The sequence below is a fragment of the Conger conger genome, chromosome 6, assembly GCF_963514075.1.
Source record: "Conger conger chromosome 6, fConCon1.1, whole genome shotgun sequence".
Lineage (NCBI taxonomy): Eukaryota > Metazoa > Chordata > Actinopteri > Anguilliformes > Congridae > Conger > Conger conger.
Window position 1 is genome coordinate 7,634,640 of NC_083765.1, and position 24,192 is coordinate 7,658,831.

Genomic DNA, 24,192 nt, shown 5'->3' on the forward strand with positions numbered 1-24,192 from the left:
GGACGGACTCCGGCACACGGCGGGGGAGCACGGCAGCCAGGAGGGTCCTCGCTTACCTTACCTGTGTGTCCTCGGACGACCGGTGGCACCACGACGTCTGCGTCTCCGCAGAGTTTTACGTCGTCTCTTCCTTATTTGTGCTGGAGAACATGGGCGTACAGCACCGTGCAAAAGCATTAGGCACCTGTATAACATTCTCTTCAGATACGATTCTTTCAGAAATAATTCAGTGAAAGATCCTTAATAAACATACTATACATTTTACATTGTAATTTGGCAGAATAGTTAAAAACTGAAAAAATATTTTTTTGTGACCCTCGGTGTTAAAACTGCATCACTTCTCTGAGATGACCGACGCTGTCCTGCGGTTCTATAAGACAATCAGCAGGGAGGTTGTTCCAAGCATGTTGGAGAACTGCAGTTCTTCTGCAGACTTTGGTTGGCTTCTTGCTTCTGATCTCAGACAGCCTTGATCAAGTCTGTATGCAAAAAGTAGTCAATTGCTTCCAGTAATATGTTGCTTTTTTAAATTAAATACAAAAATGGAAAATTAATATTTGGAAATCTCAAATGTGTTCTTTTATACTAAAACACACAAAAAAATAAACATATATATAATAAAGTCTAGGGTGTCAAAGACTTCTGCACAGTACTATATATTACAGTGTTCTCTCAGCCGAAGCAAGCAAAGACGTGGTCACCTTTCTGAACTCTTTTTTTTGGAGAGATACCGCTTATCGGTATTAAGCTCATGAGATTGTGAAACGTGGCGTTACAAAATAGAAGGAACGTTTTTGGTCTGCAAATGAACTTTTCCAGAGGTGTGAAATGAGTATAGGTACTGCAGTCGCTAATTAGCTCTGTAGCTAAGGAAGACATTGCACAAATTAACCAATTCAATTAAGTTCATTCGAGATTCGTCAGGAGACCTTTAAAGTGGCTGAGCTCAGTCTAGCCCTTGGAGAGCAGAGTGTTTGTTTCTGATTTTACCTTAAAACCGGTTTAACAACCAGTTAAAGACCAAAGAAACCAAATGAGGTGAGTTAACTGTGTAATCAACTGCTTTAATTGTATAATTAAGAGAAATTAAGTAATAACAAAAGAGCATGCCCTGTGGGTCTCTAAGTGCAAAGATTAATGCCTGATTTTAAACCTCCTCTGAGGACAGACCAGCGTAGGGATTATGTTCCAGCCCAGCCCCTGATTCAACATATTCAAGTCTTGCTTGGCAACCATGTTCACAAGGTGAAGTGGTTTCTTTGCTGTTGGAACTACAAGAAAGATCTGTCCCCACACCATTTTCTGCTAGGATTGGGCACCCCCATTTTACTCCATTTGTTATGGCTTGGATTTGATTAGCATTTTTTAATTTTTCAAATTGAAAATAATGTGTGAATTTTTTTTTTTCTTCAAAACCGGTGTTGTTCAGACTATTTTGCTTGTGTCGTTCAGTGCAGCATGTTACTGAACTCCAATATTTCCAATGTCTGAAATGTATTTTGTATTCTGAAATGAATCTTTTTGAAAGATGTAGAGAGGGCAAAGTTCACAGGAACTAAGAGACATAAGGCTGATATGTGATACACTGGATTTCTGCTCTGCATCGGAATTGATTTTAAGTCCTATTTCTGAGTGGAACTGACCTTGTGCCCAACCAGGAAAGAGAATGCTGCGCTCATACCATGCTTACTTCTATTATATCACATTCTGCAGAGGGAGGGAACTCAAGAGAACGTTCTATATCTCTGTCTCTTTAGTGTCCGGCCTGTTCTGATTGACAGACTCTGTGTTTGTGTGTGCATGTGTAGGCATATGTGCGTGTGTCCATGTGTGTGTGTGTGCGTGTGTAGGCATATGTGGGTGTGTCCGTGTGTGTGTGTATGTGTGTGTGCGTGCATTTGTGTGTGTGTCTTTGTGTGTTTGTGCAGGCATATGCTTGTGTGTACATGGGTGTGTGTGTGTGTGTGTGCATGTGTGTGCATTTGTATGTTGATAAATGTGTGTTTATGTATGTGTACACACATGCATTTGTGTGTGTGTGCTCGTACGCGAAGTCTCTATGACGGAGGCTTTGGAAAGGAAAGCACTGGGAGATTAATTGGTTGGCTTGGTGATATGTGCCCAGAATTTTCCACATTATCCGAGGATATACTGTATTAAAAACAAATAAGCATGTGTTGCATAATAACATCTCTTATGGTTTTACTAATCTTGCAATTACAAGATGCAGTTTTTCAGAAAAGATGGATTAGAGCTGTGTTTTTTGTCTTTGACATTTTCTTTTCTCATGCTGTGTATTTGCAATGGGATGTCGAGCCTCGATGCCAGAGCTGATGAATTAGGGTATTTAACAGACAGATCAGATTCTCACATTTTCAATCCAGTTTGACTCTGGGTTCCAGTAAGGCTTTCACCAACATGTCTATGCCGTAGAGATATCGCATGTAAAATAGAAGAATGGAGAAAGCGTACTTATATAGCAACATTTTGTCTTTACAAAATTCTTTGTAAGCACTATAATGATAATATCATTGATCTTTGTTACTGCCATAACTAGATTTGTAGATGACCATTTTGTTCATCTTTCCACTTTGGGTTAACCATCAAGATTTTTAAAAGAGGAAACATAGGAGAGTAAATTTCTTTAATAAATGAATATTAGACTTTCTTTTTTTTGGTGTGTGTTTTTTTTTTTTTTTTTTTTATGCCCTACAACACCATGACTTGTTTTAATGGTTATTTTATGCCTTGTTTTAATTGGCTATTGTCAGCTTAATGCAGAGCTGTGATTGGTGCTCTGCTCTGTATGTCCTACCTTAGCGTAGACGTTAGTTGCCGGCCGTGGCTGTAAGAACTTAGAAGAACTCAGATGGTGAGAGAGAGCGGAATGAAGCATCGCTTAATGGACAAACGCATAACTGGGTCAGGTTTTCCTTATGAAACGCAAGCTCTTTGTTTCAGTTTTGAGCCGCAAAGACACCCATACTGTATCTGGGATTCATATAAGTAATGTGATATCTCTCTGTCCTAGATATGTTATCCTGTTTTGGCGGTGACCATGGCAATGAAGGGAGTATGATTGTGCACTCGAACTTTAAGTGTCCATTTATGGAAGGGCTTCAGCCTCCTCCAGGGTGATCTTCTTCTGTGGTACCTTTTATTCTTTTATCCAGTGTTCACTCACATAGACCGTGTTCTATCTGAAGTGAAACTCGGCATTTTACTCTGAGTCTAATGGTCAGAAAATGGATGTCAGTGGGAATCCTGTATGTCGTGTGATACTTCATTTGATTGGTGAACATAAGACTTGGATCAGAAACTGTGACTCCCAAACCCCCCAGCCTGTACTGTCAGGGTCATGGAAGGCAGTGTTGCCTCTCTCCAGTTCTTTGGTATGGAGCTTGTTAAAAAGGCAAAGATTTTCGCATTGGGTCCCGTAGCCCTGAGTGGTCGACGATATCGGTGTGGGTTTGTTTTACATTACATCCCTCTCAGTTCATTCTGTGATTTTATGAATTAGGTTCTGTTTCAGTGTAAATCCGCCCCGCCTAGCTGCAATCACGTCTCCAGACAAACGCTTCGCTGGCACCGAGTTCGGCAGATTTCATTTGAGCCTTTTAAATTGACGTGACAAATATGACAAATAGAGTTTGATAATGAAACTGCGGGCTGAGGTATGTTTGGTTTGTACGAGTTCAGTAGAGCTGTGCTGGCATGCGGCAGCATAGGGATTGTAGGGCTTTGTACACTAACTTGTTGTCTTTCAGTCGTGGCTTTTTAGTGCGGTCCAGTCAGGTGCCACCTGGGACATGCTAATGGACTCGATTGGTTCAGAGCCCAGAGGTCCTGTTTCAGTTGCTCAGTTTGTAAGTCAGTCAGGCAGTCCGTGGCAGATCTGAGTGTTGCTATTGTAGCCTGGCCAAGTTGTCTGGGTAGAGCTTCTGTGATTCCTCTGTGGGTAGTGCAGTTTTTAAAATAAAAACGTCAAAGAGATTTTGCCCCCTGTGTGTTCCTTTCTGTAGAAGAATATTTTGCCATAAGCTGTCCGTGTCTGTGTGTGAGTAGTTTTTAGTAGAGGCATGGTTCCGTCTGTGTTTGTACTTTGACGTGAATGAATTTTGGTCGTGGTGCATTCACTGTACTTTTGCACGGTAAAACAAAAATAAAACAGCACCAAATGTTGGCTACTTAAATCCATATTTCAGAGCCGTAGTCTGAGTTAACTTAGTGAGTTAGTATTTACAAAGATTTCTGCTTTAAATTTCTGCTAACATATATCAGCAGCAGTTTTTATGAGAAAACTAGACAGAGGCTGTCATTGAGTCAGAAGTCTTAGATTCCTTCCAGAAAGACTGCTTTCACTGATTTCTTTTTGGATAGTTGCCATACGTATTATATTTGGTATTAAAAAAGAAGTCTGTTTTTTTTCTGCTTTTCTGTCTTGTTGACATATCTGGTACATTTTTGTGGGCTCAGTTGCATCCCTGCCTCAGCCCTATGGGCCCTCTGTGAGATTTAGTGGCTTTGCCTTGCATTTTCTCCCCGGGATCAGTTACACATGCCTTTCATTGATAGATTTTTTCCCCCCTCAAGGTTAAGTGTCATCACATTTTCATGTTGGTTTGGTATTCTGCCGGTGGCAGAATCATTAGCTTTCACCGCCCTCGGAGAGGGATTTAAGGAGATAAGGGACGAGTGATCGCCGCTTCTGTATATTTTCTCACCGTTTGAACCCGGCGTTTGATTTAATCGACTCTTTTAAGACAAGAAGACGGGAATTATGACACGATTTAAAGGCCTTCGTTCTGATTGGAGGAGCTGGGCGTGTGTGTGCTCGCTCAGTTGTGACCCTGCCCAACCGGTTAAATCTATAGTAGGAGCTCGTGTAGAAGCGTATAGACAAGCCAGTATGTCCGTAACACTGCTATACTGTTCTGCACTGCTTATACCTTGATGGAGATGGAGACTGTGCTGTTTGCTTGTGTGTAATGTCACATTGTTGATGTTGTTGAGCAGGGGTAAGTAACCCTGGTTCTGGACTGCCAATGACGTTTCTTGTTTTCATTCCATCCAAGCTTGGTCACCGTGTTTGATTGATTACGGCGTTTGATTGATTACAGCGTTTAGGCCCTGGGAAGAATATGAGAGGCGGGATGGTGAAAGAGCTGAATACCTCCAGCACATGGTCATGTGCATCCATTTAGCCTAATATTTCATCCCGTTATGCAGTTATTGGTTTGGATGGAGCACAGCCCAGGAACCACGGTTGCCTACCCATATTGTAAAGGTTGGGTTCAGCTTTTGATTTTTCTGTGTTACAGTAGTCGGAAAAATAAATAAATGGAATAAGAAGTGGTCTTGTTGGCTTCAGAAGAGAGGCCCTTATCGGGCTCCAGAACGAGTGGCATAATCATTTTCTCTCCAACAGTGTCCTTGTTGCTCGACCATATTGCCCAATCAGTAACACTATGAAAGCATTCATTTCATGCTGAATTGTTGATGAACGGAGGTGACAGACAGTTGGCCTTTGACATTGCTGGAATGTGCTCTGGGTCATATATACTTGCAAATTTGTCAAAAACACAAGAGACAAAAACTTGCTCAAGAGAGCATGGTATATACATTTGCTGCAACTCCATGAGGAAAATCCAGCAAAAAAATAAAAATTATTAATAATAATAATAATAATAATAATAATAATAATAATAAGACATGCACAATCAGTAGAACTCAGTGTCAGACTTATTTTCAGTGGGGGACTATTTAAGATCCCTGTAGGTGTACAATGCTAATTTTATTTTATGATTGAACTGTTCATAGTTTAATATTTCTCATTTTTAAAAGTGTACAGTAGACTTGTTTCATCTTGCTGTGTCTAACTTTACTGGAATGATGGACCAACTGATTTGATATGCTTCTGAAAAAATAGAATTTGTACTCAAAGTATTATTTGCAACCTGCCAAATATAAACAAGCATATTCAAGTCATAAACAGTGTCAACAGTTTGAGGACAATGTAAAATTACAAGTTTTACGCTTTATGGTGTAAGTATGTGTATTATGATTATTTGAACTGGCAAATGGGAGCACATGGGAAAAATAAAGAAAATGTAAAACATTCTATGTTGATTGCATTTAAAAATAAGTATTTGTGACTTGTTAAGCCAACACTGACATCATCATGTGCCTCATAATTAAATCACACAAACAGTTCCTGACTCTATGGTCATTTTATGTGTCGCCAAAACTGATTGCTTGTAGCACTCCAAGTAGTAAACACATTTTTGAACTGTGAAGGAAGGAAATTCAAGATCACCATTTTTCAGAGACGTGTTTGTCTAAAACCGTAACAGAATTATCAGTAACCATTATTCATGAACTGTGCGAAAGGATTTTGCACAGGAAATCAGACCTCAGAAACCTATTTTCTTTACCTGTGTTCATGTTCCAAAAAATACGTATCGCACATCTGCCTTGGCAGTGAAGTTAATGTGGCCTGAAGAGAAAGGAAGTGTAAAATTAAATCTCAGATCAGATGAGAAATAATCTGTTATAACAGGACTTGATACTTCATTCCACAGCCAAAATAAATAATGGCGAAAGGGTACATTTTCGCAGAGAAAAACAATGATTTAAATGGCGCAGTGACGTATTTTGCAGTCTTATGTTTGCCATGTTTGATGAAAGATGGAAATGGAAAGTATTAGATGGAAAGTCAGATAAATTATTGGAATGTTTCTGTGATGAAAATCTCTTAACAGATTTAAACGATTTAACCCACTGTCACAGGTAGTCTTAGGTGCGGGGCTTGCCTTCTTTTCAGGGATGTGCTAAACTTCAGGGACGTGCTAAAAATGCAAGTGAAGCCCTTAGCGATGATGTAGTGCACTATATGAAGTATTTCCAGGAGGAATGAGGAAGCATAAATGACATCATACAGTTGGCACCAATCAGAACCACTGGCCTCATTGTTAATCAAGAGCTTTTAGGCCCAGTGGAGTAATTCTGTCAGAGGGGAAACAAAAGCCTAATTAAGTGGTTCCTCTTGATTGCAAAAGAAAGAGTAATTGAATGCACCAGTTGAACCAGGGCCAAGATGCACATTTTGTGGGGGTTTTTTTTGTGTTTTTTTGTTTATGGAAGACTCTCCTTTATTATGTAGTCTCACCTTTAATTACAACTTCCGGAAATTTCCCTCAAGTAAAAAGTGGCACTCACCTTAATTCATCGTCGTTGCTTTTTTGTTTCGGAGTAAACACCCTGCACATTCTGAGTGGCACCATGGCAACAAAGGTTTTGTTTTTTTTTGACTGAAATAATGAGGCCGGAGTGCTCCGTTGAGTTTTATGCGCTCCAGAATGTTCCGGGCTGTGATTAGTGGCATTAGCGGCTGTGAGTCAGTGGCATAGCTTCACGTGATTACGCCCTGACTATGAATGTTATGCACATACAACAGGGCAGTTGCACATGTTCTGAGTGCTTACCGTTGCCAGTGCTTTTATAATATCTAGATTATGAGTGTTCGGGCAGAGTGGTCATCCATAAATTACTGTCCTCTGGCAGGTCTCAGCCCTGGCCGGTGTGTCATCTGTGTCTGAGGGGTGATTTATGGAGTGATATACTCCCGGCCCCGGTGCTGTTTTTCAAGCCCAAGGCCCCCCTCACTCATTCCCATCTGTACCTTTTCTCTCCTTTCAGGTCATCTCATTTCATCAGAGAATCTTTACTTATACACGCAGACACGCACACACACACACGCACGCGTGCACTCATGCCCGCACACACACACACACACACACACACACACACACACACACACGCCCACACACACACACACACACACACACACGCACGCGTGCACTCACACCCGCACACACACACACACACACATGCACAATCACACACGGCAACGCTATGCTACCCTTAGTGCACAAACAAAAACCCATAATTAGAACTGACACAATTAAAACACAGTCCACCCAGCATGAAACAATTAATTAGAAGCAAGCAATATTAAAACATCTAATACAATCATCTCTACCCTCAAATTCACTTTTTACAAAATCATTTAAATATATAAATAAAGGTGTCTTTGCACATGCCCTGTTATTGCATATATAATACAAATGAATGTGTTGCGAATTCTGCAGTCATTCGGCCTTTTGAGGATGGCACGGTCTGTTGAGCCTCTGTCTGAGATCTGCCTCTGTCCTCCCCAAGCAAAGCACCTCTCCTTTGTTCTCACTGAGTGACGTATCCTTAAATAAACAGAAAAAAGTTTCAAAAGCAGGGCTTTCCAAAGATACTCTTTGCTGTACAGGCGGGGTAAACGCTTGAGACAGCTGGATGTCCCATTTTGGGAATATTTCTGTCTTCCCTGCGTTCTTGTTCTGGCAATCCCTCTTCAGTGGATAATTCCACAGCGATGGGTTTATACAGGCCTTTGTCCACGGGGTGGGCCACTCTGAGAGGACACCCCTGACACCCCATGTCAGGAGATAACCTGCGCAGCACACATCCATCACAATACATCACTACATCACTCTCTCTATACAACATACCTTGTACCTGAGATAGGAACAGGGTTATGTACGTGTAAGAAAGGACTTTGGGTAGAATTAAATCCGTGTGAGAAGCTCGAGAGGTTTGTGTAATTATGCACGTGTGTATTTATCACTCATTGTTATGCGCCTGTGGTTACAAAGCTGTTTATTGAATCTAGCCCATAAGGCTGTGTGAAATATGTTCCTGTACCCCTGCACAGGTCTGGGGTGTGTATTCAGCATAGAGCGTACTGTAGGTGTTTATGGTCCATAAATTCAGCTTTGTGTCATAGAATATATTACTTTTGCAATAACATACTTTATATTAAATAGAACTTTGAAAGATAGCCATTAAACAGACATAGAGCAGAACGTACTTGCGTGATATATAAGTATGTACTGTATATATATTTTTGATATATAAATCTTTGTGCAAGCAACATATCAGTCATTATCAGTGCTTTATAAAGTGCTAATGCAGTACATACGAAGGCTTTACGGCACTTCCTTATGATTTATGAAGACCTTGCGCGGTTATGCGTAAAAATAAAATTGACATCATGCACTTAAACGAAGTGAGCTGATTCAGAGGCCGATTAATTTCTCTTTGAAGCGCGTTTATGTGTGGAGAGCGCAGCTCTGCTCTGGCTGCTGCAGATTGGGTATTCATAAGACAGATGGGGTTTGCGTGTATCAATAAGACGCGAACGTGAGGCGAATGAAGACCGGCTTCCTCTGTCACCGCAGCGGCGTGCGGTTCTAATGAACCCACCCAGCCGAGATAACGTAATTATCAACTCTATGAACACCCGATTTAGGTGAGCGCGGCGAGATTAATGCGCCTTTAAATAAACTCACCGACGCTGGTGGGGCCAACGTTAACTAATCACGTCTAAATGTTAGTTTAGTCCGCCGGGACTTCATTATCTTTATTGAATTATAGTGTCTTCCTACGGAGCTTATTAGTTGTGACGGTCAATTATAATTACACGACTTGACTAATTTACCAATGTTGGGTTTATCGCAGTCGGTAGTTTCCGATAGTGGGAGAGATGTGGGAACCCAGTGACTAGATTATCCACTCTAAACATGGGCTATCAAACAGGGCTTAAAAACAGAATTATTTCTGCATCATCACTGATGGTGTCCTTTATTTCCCAGCATTACTGTGCGAGGATGAACCCAGTTTTAAAAAGGCACAGCGAGAGCTTATAGGGCGGCCTGTAGCGTGGTGGTTAAGGTGCCTGACTGGGACCCGCAAGGTCGGTGGTTTGATCCCCGGTGTAGCCACAACAAGAGCAAGGCCCTTAACCCTGCATTGCTCCAGGGGAGATTGTCTCCTGGTTAGTCTAATCAACTGTAAGAAAAATGACATTAATGTAATGTAATGTATTGGATAGCAGTGCAGTATCTGAATCAGCTGCAAGTGATCCCACTCCAGGGGCTCACTGCGTGTGCTGCTCTTCCTTCAAACCACAATTCTGTGCTCTAACAAGCTTTTCATTTTTCTTAATTATTCACATTTAATGTCTTTTGAGAGATAATTTAACCTCTTTAAGGACACGGTGTATCAGAGATAGCTTTGCACACTGTCCAGAATAAATATCCGTTCACTTCTCACTTCCCGGGTCTTTTAACTTTTTAAGGTGAGAGATTACAAATATGTGATTAGAAAATGCTGATGTAACAATCACTACTGGCTCCAAGCCAACACTGTTCTAGAACTCCAAAAACATTCCAGAAAACCTACTATTCAGAGTCAGATCAGCTAATGCAGTTGTTATCTGTAATGTGTTGGAAAGCAGATAATTAATTTATGACAAGGACATGTTTCTAAATTCTTAAAGCATACTGTAAACTGACAGGGTAGGGTTCTAACATTTGATGGTGTGGACACCAAGCAAAACAAATGTTTGTGTTAAAGTAATTTTATGAAAGAGGCTACTGAGCTTAAACACATCGTTGGAACAGCCTTATTGATCCAGAGACTGTAGCAGAAGCCAGCGTTCACACCAGCTCTCCAGACTTCCCCCGGAGGCTTAAAATGGCCTTATCACTTAATTCCAGGATATTTTCCCTGCACATTTGGCTCCGCACACTGTTCGTTGCTGTTTCGCAAGCTTCGAACATCGAGTACGAGCACGTACAGCCGTGCTTTAGAAGAGCATTCTGTCCGTTCATAGAAACTGCTGTCAGCGATGCAATGTTATCGAAAGGAGAGAAGTATGTATGTGTTATATCAGTCAAATGTTGTGCTGTATGTTCACAAAGAGTAACTGATGATTTATCCAATTAAAAGATAACTGAACAAAATAAAAAGTCTTAGGCACTTGCATAACATTCTGTACAGATAAGATTCTTTAAAAAATAATTCAATGAAAGGTCCTAAATAAACGTACTATATATTTTACATTACATTTTAGTAGTTTGGCAGAATAGTTCAAAACTGAATCAAATCAATATTTTTTGTGACCACCCTTTAAAACCGGCATTAAAACTGCATGACTTCTCTGAGATAGCCAACGCTGCCCTGCAGTTCTATGAGACAATCAGCAGGGAGGTTGTTCCAATCATGTTGGAGAACTTGCCACAGTTCTTCTGCAGACTTTAGTTGGCTCCTTGCTTCTGATCTCAGACAGCCTTGATCAAGTTTTTATGTAAAAAGTAGTCAATTACAGTAATATGTTACTTTTTTTAAATTAAATACCAAAATGTCTCTGCAAAATTAAATCTTTTGGATAATGAATATTTGGAAATCTCAAATGTGTTCTTTTATACTGACACACACACACACACACACACACACACACACACACACACACACACACACACAAAAAACATACATATAATAAAGTCTAGGGTGCCTAAGACTTCTGCACAGTGCTGTACTTCACACTTCAGCCCTAAGAAAACAAAGCAGAAAATTCAGTCTTTCCAGAAGAGCAGTAAATGAGCAGTGGTTCATTTGCTAACGAGTGCCAGGTACAAGCTTTGTCTGCGAGAAAAAGCTGCTTGAATTCCTTAGCGTTAAATGACTGAAGTTGCTGCTTGTGAATGTTTTCCCCAGTGTATTAATTTGCTCCTGTGCTTGCTTATTTGCTCTCACCAAGGCTTCTTCAGACTCTTCCGTGGACCTGTTGTGAAGAGAACAAATAAATTCGTATCAGATCAAATAAGATCAAATAAAATAACACAGCAGTGTTTTTTTGTTTTGTTAACACAGTAACGGTGTGCAGGGCGTGCGAGCTCAAGCAGACTGCTCAATTTGTTTGCCTGCTCATTTGATTTGTTGTGGCTTCCCTTTTGAATGTTTGATGAAGGTACAAAAAGCCGTCGACTGACTCCCCTGCGGAAGTCTCCTTCGCGGGTTGCATGTTCACATGTGTAGCTGTGTTCCCTTAGCCCCTTTGCCCTTCTGTTTCTCTGTATGACCTGATTTTGGGGGGGGGGGGGGGGGGGGGTAGAGCAGTCTCATGGTCATCAAGAGAAGCAGTTGTTCAGGGTGTTTCTGAACAAGGCCTGTGATGCGGCACTCACCGATGACAATGAGTCGAGCCTCAGAAATGGCGCCGTGTGTCGAATGAACTTTAGTGATGGCTTCACGGGTGTTATCTCCCGCCAGGACCCCTGTGGTCCGGAGTCGAGTGCTTGGCCGTGTAATAAAAGAGTATTCATCATCACAGGGTGACACGGATGCATTTACCCCGTGCTTCCGGAGGATGAATACCACATACATCAAGTCTGGCAAAGGGGTTTCACTGCTCTCTCGACTCAAAAACAAGGTCATGACCCTTTGAAGAGTAGGTTTTCTGGAATGTTTTTTCTCATATTCCATTACTTACAATTACCGGTAGCGATTGTCTTGGAATTTTTCAGTTAAGAGCATTCTCATCAGATATCCGTGACGTTACACCGTGAAAAGGCTAATGTTGCGCATTAGCATCAAAGATGTTTCGCTAACGTGCTAAGTACTTCAGGTGCTGTCCGCTTCCTGTGCTGGGACAGGATGCCGGTTTTGCCTTCCCTCGCAGGGACACTTGAAGGATATTGCTCTCTGTTTTCAGCTTCCTAAGTTACCAGCTCCCCGATCCCGTTCGCGCGGGGGGTGTGATTGATTGCAACCGGAGACGTTAATAGAGTGCGCGTAGCCTGTAGCATCTCTCCGCGAGGCACCGCAACACGCCCGCAAAACGTGCTAAAATTAGCAGATGCTCAGCGGCTGTGGTATCCATGGCTAATGAGATACATGCTGTGGAGGTCATGTTGTGGGTTTTAGCGCGCACGACCAGGGTGTAGATATGCGAGAATTGCGCATGCAGCAGACCGCCTTCTTCTCCCTATGGATATTTAATCTCACTGATGATTGATCTGTGATTGTCACGGGAAATGTCAGGGAGCGGTGTGTGTGAGCTTTTTCAGTGCATTGCAGTGCGTGATGATAAATAGCCGTGAATATTATAAAAGACGTAGTGTCTTCCAGTAGGAAAACGTTTTTTTCCTTTGTATGTTTTGTTTTCACAATGTAAATCATTTTCAAACCATTCGGTACATTTAGTTTGTAAGTTGAACAACATGGGACTTTTATTTGTTCTTTTTTATGAAACTATCCGTTCACAGTCATTGAATTTTCGTTTCAAAGAGCTAAATTAGCTCTCACCGCACCGTTCACGCGTTGCAAACTGAGTCAAACTGATCTCTTGATGTGAAATAAGGGTCTTTGGAAGGGTCAAAATTGCGATTAAATGTGCTAATAATATAACTTTGATAATCACTTAAAAGGTAATTGCATGCGGGCGACGTGTTAATATTGACAGCTGTGACCCTTTGGTTCTAAAGTAGCAAAAGAGCCAAAGCAACACTTTGTGCCGCGTAGCTTTTACGCACTTTGTGTTCTGCAAAAGACTCATTAACCAGCCTTTAATGGACTATTACAGTGTCCACACCAAACAGCTCAATGGAGGTCACTGCAGATTCAAAGCACAGGCGGCTCATTCTGCTGAGCGTAATGAAAGCCTGAGATGAGTTCGCTTCATGCTTTTAAACAGCCGCGACACGCGAGTAGCAGGATGGAACACCATTAGCGAGAGATTTAATTTAAGGGAGTTAGGCCTGTCTGAAATATAATTGTCATTGCTATTGGTTTTCTGTCAATACCAAGGTCCTATTGATATGGCTTAATGAGACATCTGGAGGCCTCTATCCTGCAGAAGGGTGACATTGGCAAATACATCCAGCTTCATGACTCATGACAGTGCATCACACAACGGCATGTTTCAGTTGTCTGCTTATTTAATCGATGGTGTGCTTTATCTATCTGCCGTGCCTCATATATTTTTGGGGTGAAGTTTATGGGCAGTTCGTGTTCATATCTGAGGTATTGTTTCCTGATACAATGTCTGCAACAAATGCAAGTAAACTAAAATGTTAATCAATGTGGAGAAACGCACGGCATGGATTAGACCAGACAGTATTTTGTTCCAATTGCAAATACAGTCAGTGCAGTGTTTTTAATAGAGATGTGCTTTTTTTTTGTCATTCAGCCAGTTGCTGTACCTCAAAGCCAAACAGGACAGATCAGGCTATGCAAAGCAGCTTGACTGCGGTGTTCTTCATGAAAAAGTAATGAACAGAAAGCCTGGGAAAGGTGCTGTGTCGAGGCAGAAGGGAGGGAATTTAATTATCCTTATTAAAAAACGGGAGCAGCGGGCTCAGGGCACGGCGTTCCTCATTGGCATGCAGGCCGCCGCCTGCTTGTTGTGCCCATTAGCGCTTGTATACAAACACGTTCGCCGGAGCCGAGCGGTCGGGCGCGGTACAGGAATAGAAGCAAAGGTCAGGCAAATACGTTCGGGTGCCGTTTGCGTGGGTCAGAGCCATTATTATCAAAGCACCGCTGTTCTCCAGGTAGAGACGCCTCGCTTGTAAAGCCGTTAGTCTCGGCCAAGGCCGGGCTCGCTACGGGGATCCCTGCCGACAGACGGGTTTATATTGGCCTTCGGTTCCCTGTTTTGTTCAAAGAAAGCGTTTGCTCAGAGCTCGGGAGCGACGAGTCAGCGTCTGACCCGAAATGGCCGCTTCTGGCAGAACGCTCATATCCTGTGGGGAAAGACAAATAGGATCGTCTGCACCTGACCGGGGCAAGTCCTCTGTTCCCTGACACCCGCAATTCTCTAATAATTCTCTAATGGTGTTCATATAGTGCTTGATATCGCGACTTTCCCCTCATCTCACAATCACACAGTGCTCCGTAGCTGCCATTTTGTGCCAGAATATTATTCAGGCATTGACTGTGGTGACTAAGGAGGAGTGTATTAAGTCAATTAGATTGCGGGCTGATTAGCATGCCTCTTGCATGCCGATGGGTAACCTGACGAGTCCCATCTCCTATATGAGCTTTGCAGAGCCGATAATGATGTTTCTGGCCACTGTGTGCAGGCTGTTTTCTTGGCCTAGCCCTACCTGGCATTAAACCCGGTAATGTGATCGTATCATCGATGCTACGTCTGAAAACTGGGTCAGGCCCGTCTCTCGAGATCGAAGATGCGATACAGGCCGCAGATACGAAGCGTCGAGCTTTCAAAAGGGGAATTGGATATTAGCAAAATGCTGTGCGTGAGCATGAAGTCAAGAAATATTAAAGACATCAAGTCGTAAATTATGAGAGAAGAGGGAGATAAGCGGGGTTCAGCTTTCCACGCTGTCATTATAACTATGTTTATTTAATTAGTCATTCTCACAACAGCAGTACAGGGGACCTGAGAAGAGAGATCCTGTAGCACCTTTTGTGTGTGTAAAACAAAGAGATCCCGTAGCACTCTTACTGTATGTGTGTGTGAAACACAAAGATACTGTCACGCCCTTATGTGTGTGTGTATGTGTGTGTGTGTGTGTGAAACACAGAGATACTGTCACACCCTTATGTGTGTGTGTGTGTGTGTGTGTGTGTGTGTAAAACACAGAGATACTGTCACACCCATCACTGTGTGTGTGTGTAAAACCCAAACTGGTACTCAGACGCAAGCAGGACGCTGACTCATTTTACCGGGGCAGGCTGCCATCTGTAGTCGTCAGAGCCACGAGAGGGGGGAGCGCAGAACCGCGGGACAGGAAGGGGAAGCGGCGTCTCTGGTGGCCGTGGCGATGGGGGCGTCTCGATGCGTGATGCCGCCGCGCTCCACGGAGAGCCGGCGTGAATGAGCAGAACGCGCCCTTCCGCTTGTGGGACAGCCCCTCCCACCCCACTGTCTGATGCAGGGGCTCCTGGTGGGCGTTTCGGGAGGTGGTGTGCGCCTGGCCATGACCCTAAACCCAGGCCCTCAGTCTGAAACACTCGGGCTCCAGGAGAGCAGGCCCAGAGCGCTGGACGGCCGCCCGATCAGGCCTATTTTTAAGCACAGCCCACGTTTATGTCGCCCCCGTAATGGCAGCACTGCTGTTGTTTGTCAAATAATTATTTTTTGCCTTCATTTATTTTTTTATAGGCACTGTAATTTTGTATTCATTAAAGTAAATGGGCAAGTACATCTGCAGTGTGTGTGTGTGTGTGTGTGTGTATGTGTGTGTGTGAGTGTGTGTGTGTGTGTGTGTGTGAGTGAGTGTGTGTGTGTGTGTGTGAGTGTGTGTGTGTGAGTGTGTGTGTGTGTGTGAGTGTGTGTTTGTGTGTGTGTGTGTGAGTGTGTGTGTGTGTGAGAGTGTTTGTGTGTGTTTCCCTTTCCCTGCACTCCTCTGAACATCTGCAGTCGTGGTACAGCTGTTCAGCCCTGCGGGGATTAAGGCATTTACGTTCCACAGCACTGACTTTCTTTTATCTTTCCTGCTCTTCTCTTCTGTCCTTTTTTTCTTTCTCCAGTTTTGTCTTTTCATTTCTCATCTCCTCTTCCCTTCGAGGAGTGGGATTTGAGGAGTTTCTCAGAGGTCAATTGCATGCTTAGCTGGAGTTTGAACTTCACGTTCAAACCCCTAGACCCACAGAACTGCACTGAAACTGGAACAGCTGTCCAAATCTGTGAAATAAGGATTAGCTGTACCGATCGTAGTGCAGTTCTGTGGGTGTAGTGCAGGGGTGCAGAACAAGGGCCGATATCATGTCTTTATCTGACGTTTGTATACGCGGCAGCTACCGCTGCGGACTGCGGTTGACACGGAGTGTTGTTAGGAGAGCTGCGTTTTTGCGAAACGTGTTTCGGGGAGGGCTGCGTTTCTGTGAAACGTGTTTCGGGAGACCTGCGTTTTTGTGAAACGTGTGTTGGGAGGGCTGCGTTTTTGTGAAACGTGTTTGGGTTTGTTGTGTTCACAGAGGACCAGCTGCCTCCCGGTTTCCCCACCATAGACATGGGCCCGCAGCTGAAGGTGGTGGAGCGAACGCGCACCGCCACCATGCTCTGCGCGGCCAGCGGGAACCCCGACCCGGACATCTCCTGGTTCAAGGACTTCCTGCCCGTTAACACCACCCACAATAACGGGCGCATCAAACAGCTACGATCAGGTAGGTCGTTTCCGCGGGACCCAGTCCTACCGAGAGTCTCTTGTTATTCCTACGTTTTGTTTGTTCCTCCTCCTCCTCCCTACCCCCCCCCCCCCCCCCCTATCTGTTCTGTTTGGTTCCGGCTTTCCCTTCTCCTCTTCGGGTTTTTGTTGGTTTGATCCGTAGGTGCCAAAATGGCCCCCGCTCCTGTCCTGCTCTGTGTGGTTCAGTCTGTCCCCCTCCCTCCCCCCGTGTTGGCTGAATGACCTGTGTGTTTGTGGCTTCTCTACTCCTCCACATTGCTCACTGCTGTGACTGTATATTTTGACTAGTTATTTCCTCCGCGGCTTTCTCGCAGTGCGACGGATACATCTTTTTTATTTTCCTTTTACTTTCCAAAAAAAAAAATAAACAATAAAAAAAGAAAACAAAATCTCACTTTCAACATTGGGCCTCATTTGGAACTTGCAAAGGATTAATCCTTTGTTTTTTTTTAACCATCTCATAATAACACACAAACTAACTGCCAAAGAGACAGGCAGAATCCTGTGTTTAGTATTCTTTTTTTAACCAAAAGTGTGGATCCTAACCCTTCCTTCACACTAATGCATCACAGTTTTGTTTGTGTTTGTTTTGTTTGTGCATTTTTAATAAAACTTGCGAAAGTTTGCCTTGACTTAAGCATCAGAAACAGTCCTTTTTCCACTGGAATATTTTTCCAAAAAAGAAAATTAGCCACAGTAGTGTGTAAGATCGCATAGTAGCTTCCCTTTCCCCACACCCCATGAAACTAAAGCCCCCGCTTTCAGTGTAGACTCCAGCTTTTTGCTTCTCTCTCCCTATGGCCAAACCCCTAATACCCCCTTCCTAACCCCCAAAAGTTCTCAGTTTTGCTTAATATTGAAAAATGTTGGCTTTTTAATTCAAAATTGATAATCTAGAATAAGGTTCCTTAATGATAGAGTAGATATATGATTGCATTCAGCCATTAGTAATGATAACATTAGTGTTTAAGCCAGGACTGCCCAACCCTGTTCCTGGAGATCTACTATCCTGTAGGTCTTCACTCTAACCCTAACAAAGCACGCCTCATTCAACAGCTAGAGATCTCCTTGAGCTGATAATTAGTAGAATCAGGTGTGGCAAAATAGAGTTGAAATGAAAACCTACGGGATGGTAGATCTCCAGGAACAGGGTTGGGAACCTCTGGTTTACGCTGTTTGGTCGTCTGTCTACCCAGAATTCTCAGCTGTGGCCTGTCCTGTAATGTCGCTCCTTGTGAACCTGCCTTTTTCTTGTGTCAGCAGTTCTGTTGTAGATTAACCTTCTTTTTCATGTAAGAATGAGACATAAATTCTCCTGTGAAGTAGAGTATATAAAAATTAAAATCTGTACCGAATCCTCAAGAATATAATGATATCTCTATGCTGTTTTTTCTTCTCTCCGTATTTTAATTCTCCAGAATCCTTTGGTAAGTGCTTAGATCTGAAGCACACTTCACTCCCACTAATTTTCATGTTCCCACTATTATGAAAATGCATGGCATGCATTTTACTAACTGTTAGCGTAGCCACCTGACTTTCGTAGCGGCACACACTATCACGCCGCTGTTGTAGCAGCAACCTTAGCAGCACCTGTCTGAAGCACACAAATATCACTCAGATGTAGTTACTAAGAAACCATATACCTACCTGAAAAAAAACACCTCCCTCCCTGCTTTCACCTGTATAATCTCTCTTTCACTCACTCACTCACTCACTCGCTCACTCCCTGACTGTCTAACTCTATAAATATTCAGTAGTGGTGTTCCAATGCTGTAGAGGTGTAAAGGAAAGTCCCTGTTTCAGGGATTTGTGGTATCTTATGGGTTTAAGGCTTCCTGTTTGTATCGTTCCCCTTTATACCCAAATCCCCTCAGTTCTCAGTCCCTGAAAAGTGCTCTCCCCGAAGCCAAGACACTTCCTAAAGGCAGCTCCCTTATGGGATGCCCTGCGCCTTGCTCTTTGACCTGCTACTGCTATCTATGATAATCCTGTTTCTGCCAGTTGAGTAAATCAATCTCTCTCTTTCTCTCTTCTTCTATCTCTCTCCCTTCTTCCTAGTACCTTTTTATTGACTTACTCTGTTAAATCTAATTTTATTCTTCTTCCAAAGCCCCCAGCCTTCTTCTTCTTCTACTAATGCTTCTTCTTTCTTAATCTTATTTGCATTCATATTATCCACCCAGGTGGTACACCAATAAGAGGTAAGAGTGCTGAACTAACGTTCACAGAATGAAATATTTCATTCTTGGTCACCCTCCCATCCTCCTCCCCCCGCCACCCCACCCCACATCCTGTAACCCAGACCGCCAGTGCACCGCTTCCTTACCGCCATCGCTACTTATTTGTCCCATTAAGTTAAACGACATCGATGCGCCATTCCCGCTCCGCTTCGTTTCAACTCATTTCTGAAAAAAAAAATACCTGAGCATCTGTTTATCTCCTCAGATACGATACGCTTTCATGCAAGGCAAGAAAGTGTATCAGAGTTTTGCTTTCCCGGTTTTGATTTTTTGATTTTTTTTTTTTCTCTCTCCCTCGACTCATTTCTCTTTTTGGCCAAAGTCACGCAGTCACAGCGACTCATGTGTCCCTCTTTTTTATCCAACTAAAGCAACCAAACATTTTTCCCCCCCTTAGCTGTTCTCGTTCAGCACTGTGCACTCCGATGGTGTGGATTCACGCAGAAGACAACATTTCCTCTCCTCTGCTATATGCCCTTTTTATTTTCATCTTTTTACACTTTTCAAGTGAATAATTTCTATCTTTGCAAGCTTTTTTTCCCCCCACTCTGTCCTCTATTTGCTTTCTACTACTTTCTTTAAAAAAAATAAAAAAAAAAGCCCCAAACAACTACTTTTTTGATAAAGTTTCTGTGGTGCTTTTTTTCTTCCACCTACTGTCTTCTTTTTGTCCTTTTTTACTTTTTTAAATTCTTCAGGGTTTGGGAGAGGGTACGGCCTGCGCCGGGCCCCCTTGGCTCTTTTTGCCACTTTTGACTGTATGACTGAAGTGTCAGAACGGTTGATGCATATAGCAGATTTTCTCGGGTTTTGTGACACCACACTGCTGATCCCGTTGGTGGATTTTATGGGTGTGTCTTTTGGTAACCCAGTCAGAGCCACAGCAGTAGTTGGTTTCTTTCTTGTCCGGCTAAGGCCGCCATTTTGAATTTGTCTTCTAATACAACTGCATTTTATTTTTCAGCTAAGGGTTGACAAAAAGGTTGTAAGTTGCACTGGCACACACTTCTTGTTCTTGGAAGAGAGTTGCATGACGACTATTTTGTAATTCGTAGCAGTATTTTGGGTTCATTCGCTATGTTTGTTTGTATTTTATTGTGATTTTTCTGATTTTTACCCCGTACGCGCTGCAGTTTTTGTTGGCTTCTATCAGATGAAGTCAAGGCCCCTCCGTCTCCCCCCTCCCCCCCTCCCCCACCTCACTTAGCCTATCGCTACGAACTGTACTCCGCAGTCCTTATTTGTTTCAACTGTTTACTCTTGTTATGCTGCTTTCGTAAACTGTTAACCTCGTTTTGTTTCGTTTTTTATTTAATTCAAGTCATGCTTCCCTCGAAGCAGTTTTCACTCATTCTCATATTGATCAGACAAATGAAATGTTTTATATTGCAGGGCCGGGCCACCAACCCTGACTCCCGTGAAATTGCTATCAAGCACGCAGATACTATATGTATATTATATTAGAGAAATTGTATATTTAATTATATCACTTATTTTTATAGAAAATTGGCAAACTATGCGATTATGAGAAGGAACTTTATGATATCTGTTTCATAAATAAATCCAGCAGATATGTATGGTGTTTTTACTAAAGTTTGAGCACAGTCAGTAGAAAACATTTCATTGTAGTATGAAACACATTAGGCCTACACTCAGTCTAAAGGCGAATGTCTTTTGTCTGAGATAAGTAATTGTTATTAAAATTTCTGATGCCGCATTACATTTTTCTGTCTCCAAAATTAATTGATGGCCTTTTGTTAAATTAATTAATGTCGGTCTTGTTAATTTTCTACTCTGAAAGTTTAAAACAAAACACTTTGTGGTTAGGTTGAATCTGGGCCTAAGCCTGAAATTGTGAACTCAGAGTTCATCAGCTATGCTGCAGGTTTGCTTCCTATGGTATGTTCTCTGTCCCCCCCAAATGAAAAACATGGAGTACATTTTCCTTTCAACTATTTCAGCTATGTTTATTTAACGGTTACGCAGTAATGTTATACATAAAATTGCAAGCAACATGCTTGTTTTTGTTTAATTCATATATTTACAAAATTCATAATTTATTGCTTTATACGATTAAAAACCTAACTACGAAAGAGACATCCTTCTTTTAAATCCACATACGATCATTTACGGATGCCTATGTGCCACTTTTTTTCATCAGGGCTGGTCAGAAGCAAAACGAAAGGAGCTGAGCAAACCCAGCGTAGCTGCAGACATGTAGGGATTCACCAGGGCACTGAGAACATTGCTGTGGCTGCTGCTGCTGCTGTTGTTGTTGGCGGTGGAGTCTGCGGCAGGAAGCCATCTTTAACGGGCCTCTGTGCCCCGTGTGCTGTCTCTCCCCCCCTCAGGTGCCCTACAGATCGAACAGAGTGAAGAGTCCGATCAGGGGAAGTACGAGTGCGTCGCCACCAACAACGACGGCACTCGATATTCCGCCCCCGCCAACCTTTACGTCAGAGGTACGGGCCACAGCTAAGTGGCACGCCGATTGCCTTTTTTCTCCTGGATTACGCTGTAACAGGTTTTAGATTTTGTCTCAGTTGTTTTTGTTTTTTTTTGGGTTTTTTTGCACAGTGTTGGTATAAGGCCATTCTCTGGTGATGGTTGGTCCTGTTGAGGTTCTCTAGTGACCTGATTGCTCGAGTGTTACTAGTGGCCTTTAGAACTGGGGTTATGCGGGAGTGGGAGTACTCTTCTCTCAGTAAATTATTCTTCTTCCACTTCCTGCTTCTTCTACATCTTCTTCAATGCCTTCTTGAAACACAATAATATATCGAGCAGGCTTAACTTTGAGCCTTGATTGTTGAATTCTTAAAAAAAGTATTAGACTCAATTATAATCAAATAGAATTATTGTCACTACTCAAATTTATTTTTAATGTTCATTTGGCACTATAAGTACGTATTGTCTCTTTTAGTGGATCTTCATCAGATCAGATAGTACTTACTTTCGGATTTGGAAGCATATTTTAATTCTTTCCAACTCTCATCTGGGAAAATTATGTGATTTTTTTCTAAATAATTCCTATTATTCCTATTGCTTTCATAGGGCAACTTTCAGTCAAACCCCATTGTATTGTTTGTGTATGTTGGAGCTCAGAAGTACGCTAGCTGATTTTAACTCATGCATTTTGTATTAAAGGAGTGTAAAAGGGAAAACACTTTAAAATCCATTGCTCAGGACCTCAGAATGGTTGCATTAGCCTCATTCCAACAGCTTTAATAAGAAATGGAGTCTGAAAATCATGATTGAAGAGGTTGAAGGAGAGCTAAAGATACGATGACAGACACTTTGAGTATGGCTTTCACCTTTTCTCTCTCTCTCTCTCTCTCTCTCTCTCTCTCTCTCTCTGTTTCCTGTTTTCTCCTCTGCTTGTTTTATAATGCTCTGCATCAAAAACTTCCAGAGCTTCGAGAAGGTTGGTGTGATCTTTTAACCGTCTGTTAAAAACGTACTGCAAATGACATGAGGCTGCTCTATCTTTTGGTTTTTCCTTATTTTTCCCCATTGTATTATGTACGCTCTTACATTCTCTATTCTGCTATTGTTACTGCCATTACGCCTGCTTTGTGCTGCTGTGTTTCTGTGTGGTCCTCCCTGGTCTTGCCCTGGTTATGATGATTGACAGTCCAATAAATGGTGCATGCTGGGATATGCGTTTCTGGAGTGCACGGTATCCTCGAACAGCAGTGATTCCCTTCTGTCTACTGTTCAGTGTTCCTGCTTGGGTCATGTACACCAACATTGATTATTTCCTAGGGTGAATTACTGTTAATATGTACAGTATGAGCATGGTTTCTGAAAGGTGTTTCACTTGTAATTTAGAAGAAAATCAATATGATCCTGATATATCACAGTAGTGCACAAACACACACACACACACAGATGCAGACACGCACACACATACACACACACCCACATGCACATACACACACGCTCACACAACTTTGATTAGAATACTCGCATTATAATTAGACTCTTTCCTCTTGCCATGATACATTATGAACAATGTGCTGACATTTACATTAATAGGATAACAGTATCTCTTTGGGAATATGATTTAATGAAAATCATTCATTATTTAATAAGTGCGCTGTTTTTGGCCTAGTGCCAAGCGTTCCACAGGTCTTTTGAAGTCTACCTACAGTATTACTTTGTGGAAACCATAGCAATGCATTTCATCTTTTTATCTTCAGCTAGGGAATGCTCATTATGACATTCTAGAAATGAGGCCATTACAGTATTTATTAGGGTTTAAAACTATAATTGTGAGACCACATTCTATTGATGGCCAGGGCATTTAGTTGGAAATGAATGGAATAGACGTCCAATGGGCCTGAATAAGTGTTCTCTTTGCATAACAACATGGCTGTGGGAAAATGATAAACACTAATGCACATTACATTACATCTCTGGCCAGACAATTACTCCTTTATGGAATCTAAGCACGATGTCCGCTCTTGTCTCTTGACTTTGTTAAACAGACGGGTTCATATCTGGACTGAAGTCTCATCTTGCAGTTGGTCTGAAGAGACTTAATGATTAACGATGTCAATTATTCCAATTGTTAAAAAATGTCTCACCCTGAGTACCCTGAGCAGTAACACTGATCTCGCCCCTACCCCCCGGAGTGCCTCCAGTGACCCCCCTGTGGAGTAACTGCCCCTGCATGCCCTGCCAGTCCCCTGCCACTTCCGATTCTGTTGAGGATAATAATCCCTTCTATAAAAATCTCTCCCTGTTGTGCTTTTTTTCCTCTGTATTTATTGACCACCCACCCTCTCAGTTTGATAGCCCCTCCACACAACGGCGTCACACTTCCTCTTTCCTGGAGACAGCAGCAGTGCTTAGACTGAACTTTCCGTCTCACGACTGAAAATTGCCAGTTTAACAGGAGT

General features: G+C 42.4%; 1 protein-coding gene across 1 annotated transcript in view; it reads left to right on the forward strand.

The window, feature by feature from the left end:
- LOC133131309 (receptor-type tyrosine-protein phosphatase delta-like) overlaps positions 1-24,192 on the forward strand; it is a 391,331-nt gene that overhangs the window by 303,106 nt on the left and 64,033 nt on the right. Inside the window, exons 11-15 of the mRNA XM_061246612.1 lie at positions 16,840-17,028; positions 18,470-18,478; positions 19,235-19,252; positions 21,643-21,753; positions 22,701-22,712. Coding sequence (XP_061102596.1) covers positions 16,840-17,028; positions 18,470-18,478; positions 19,235-19,252; positions 21,643-21,753; positions 22,701-22,712 — 339 coding nt within the window. The remainder of the gene's footprint in view (positions 1-16,839; positions 17,029-18,469; positions 18,479-19,234; positions 19,253-21,642; positions 21,754-22,700; positions 22,713-24,192) is intronic.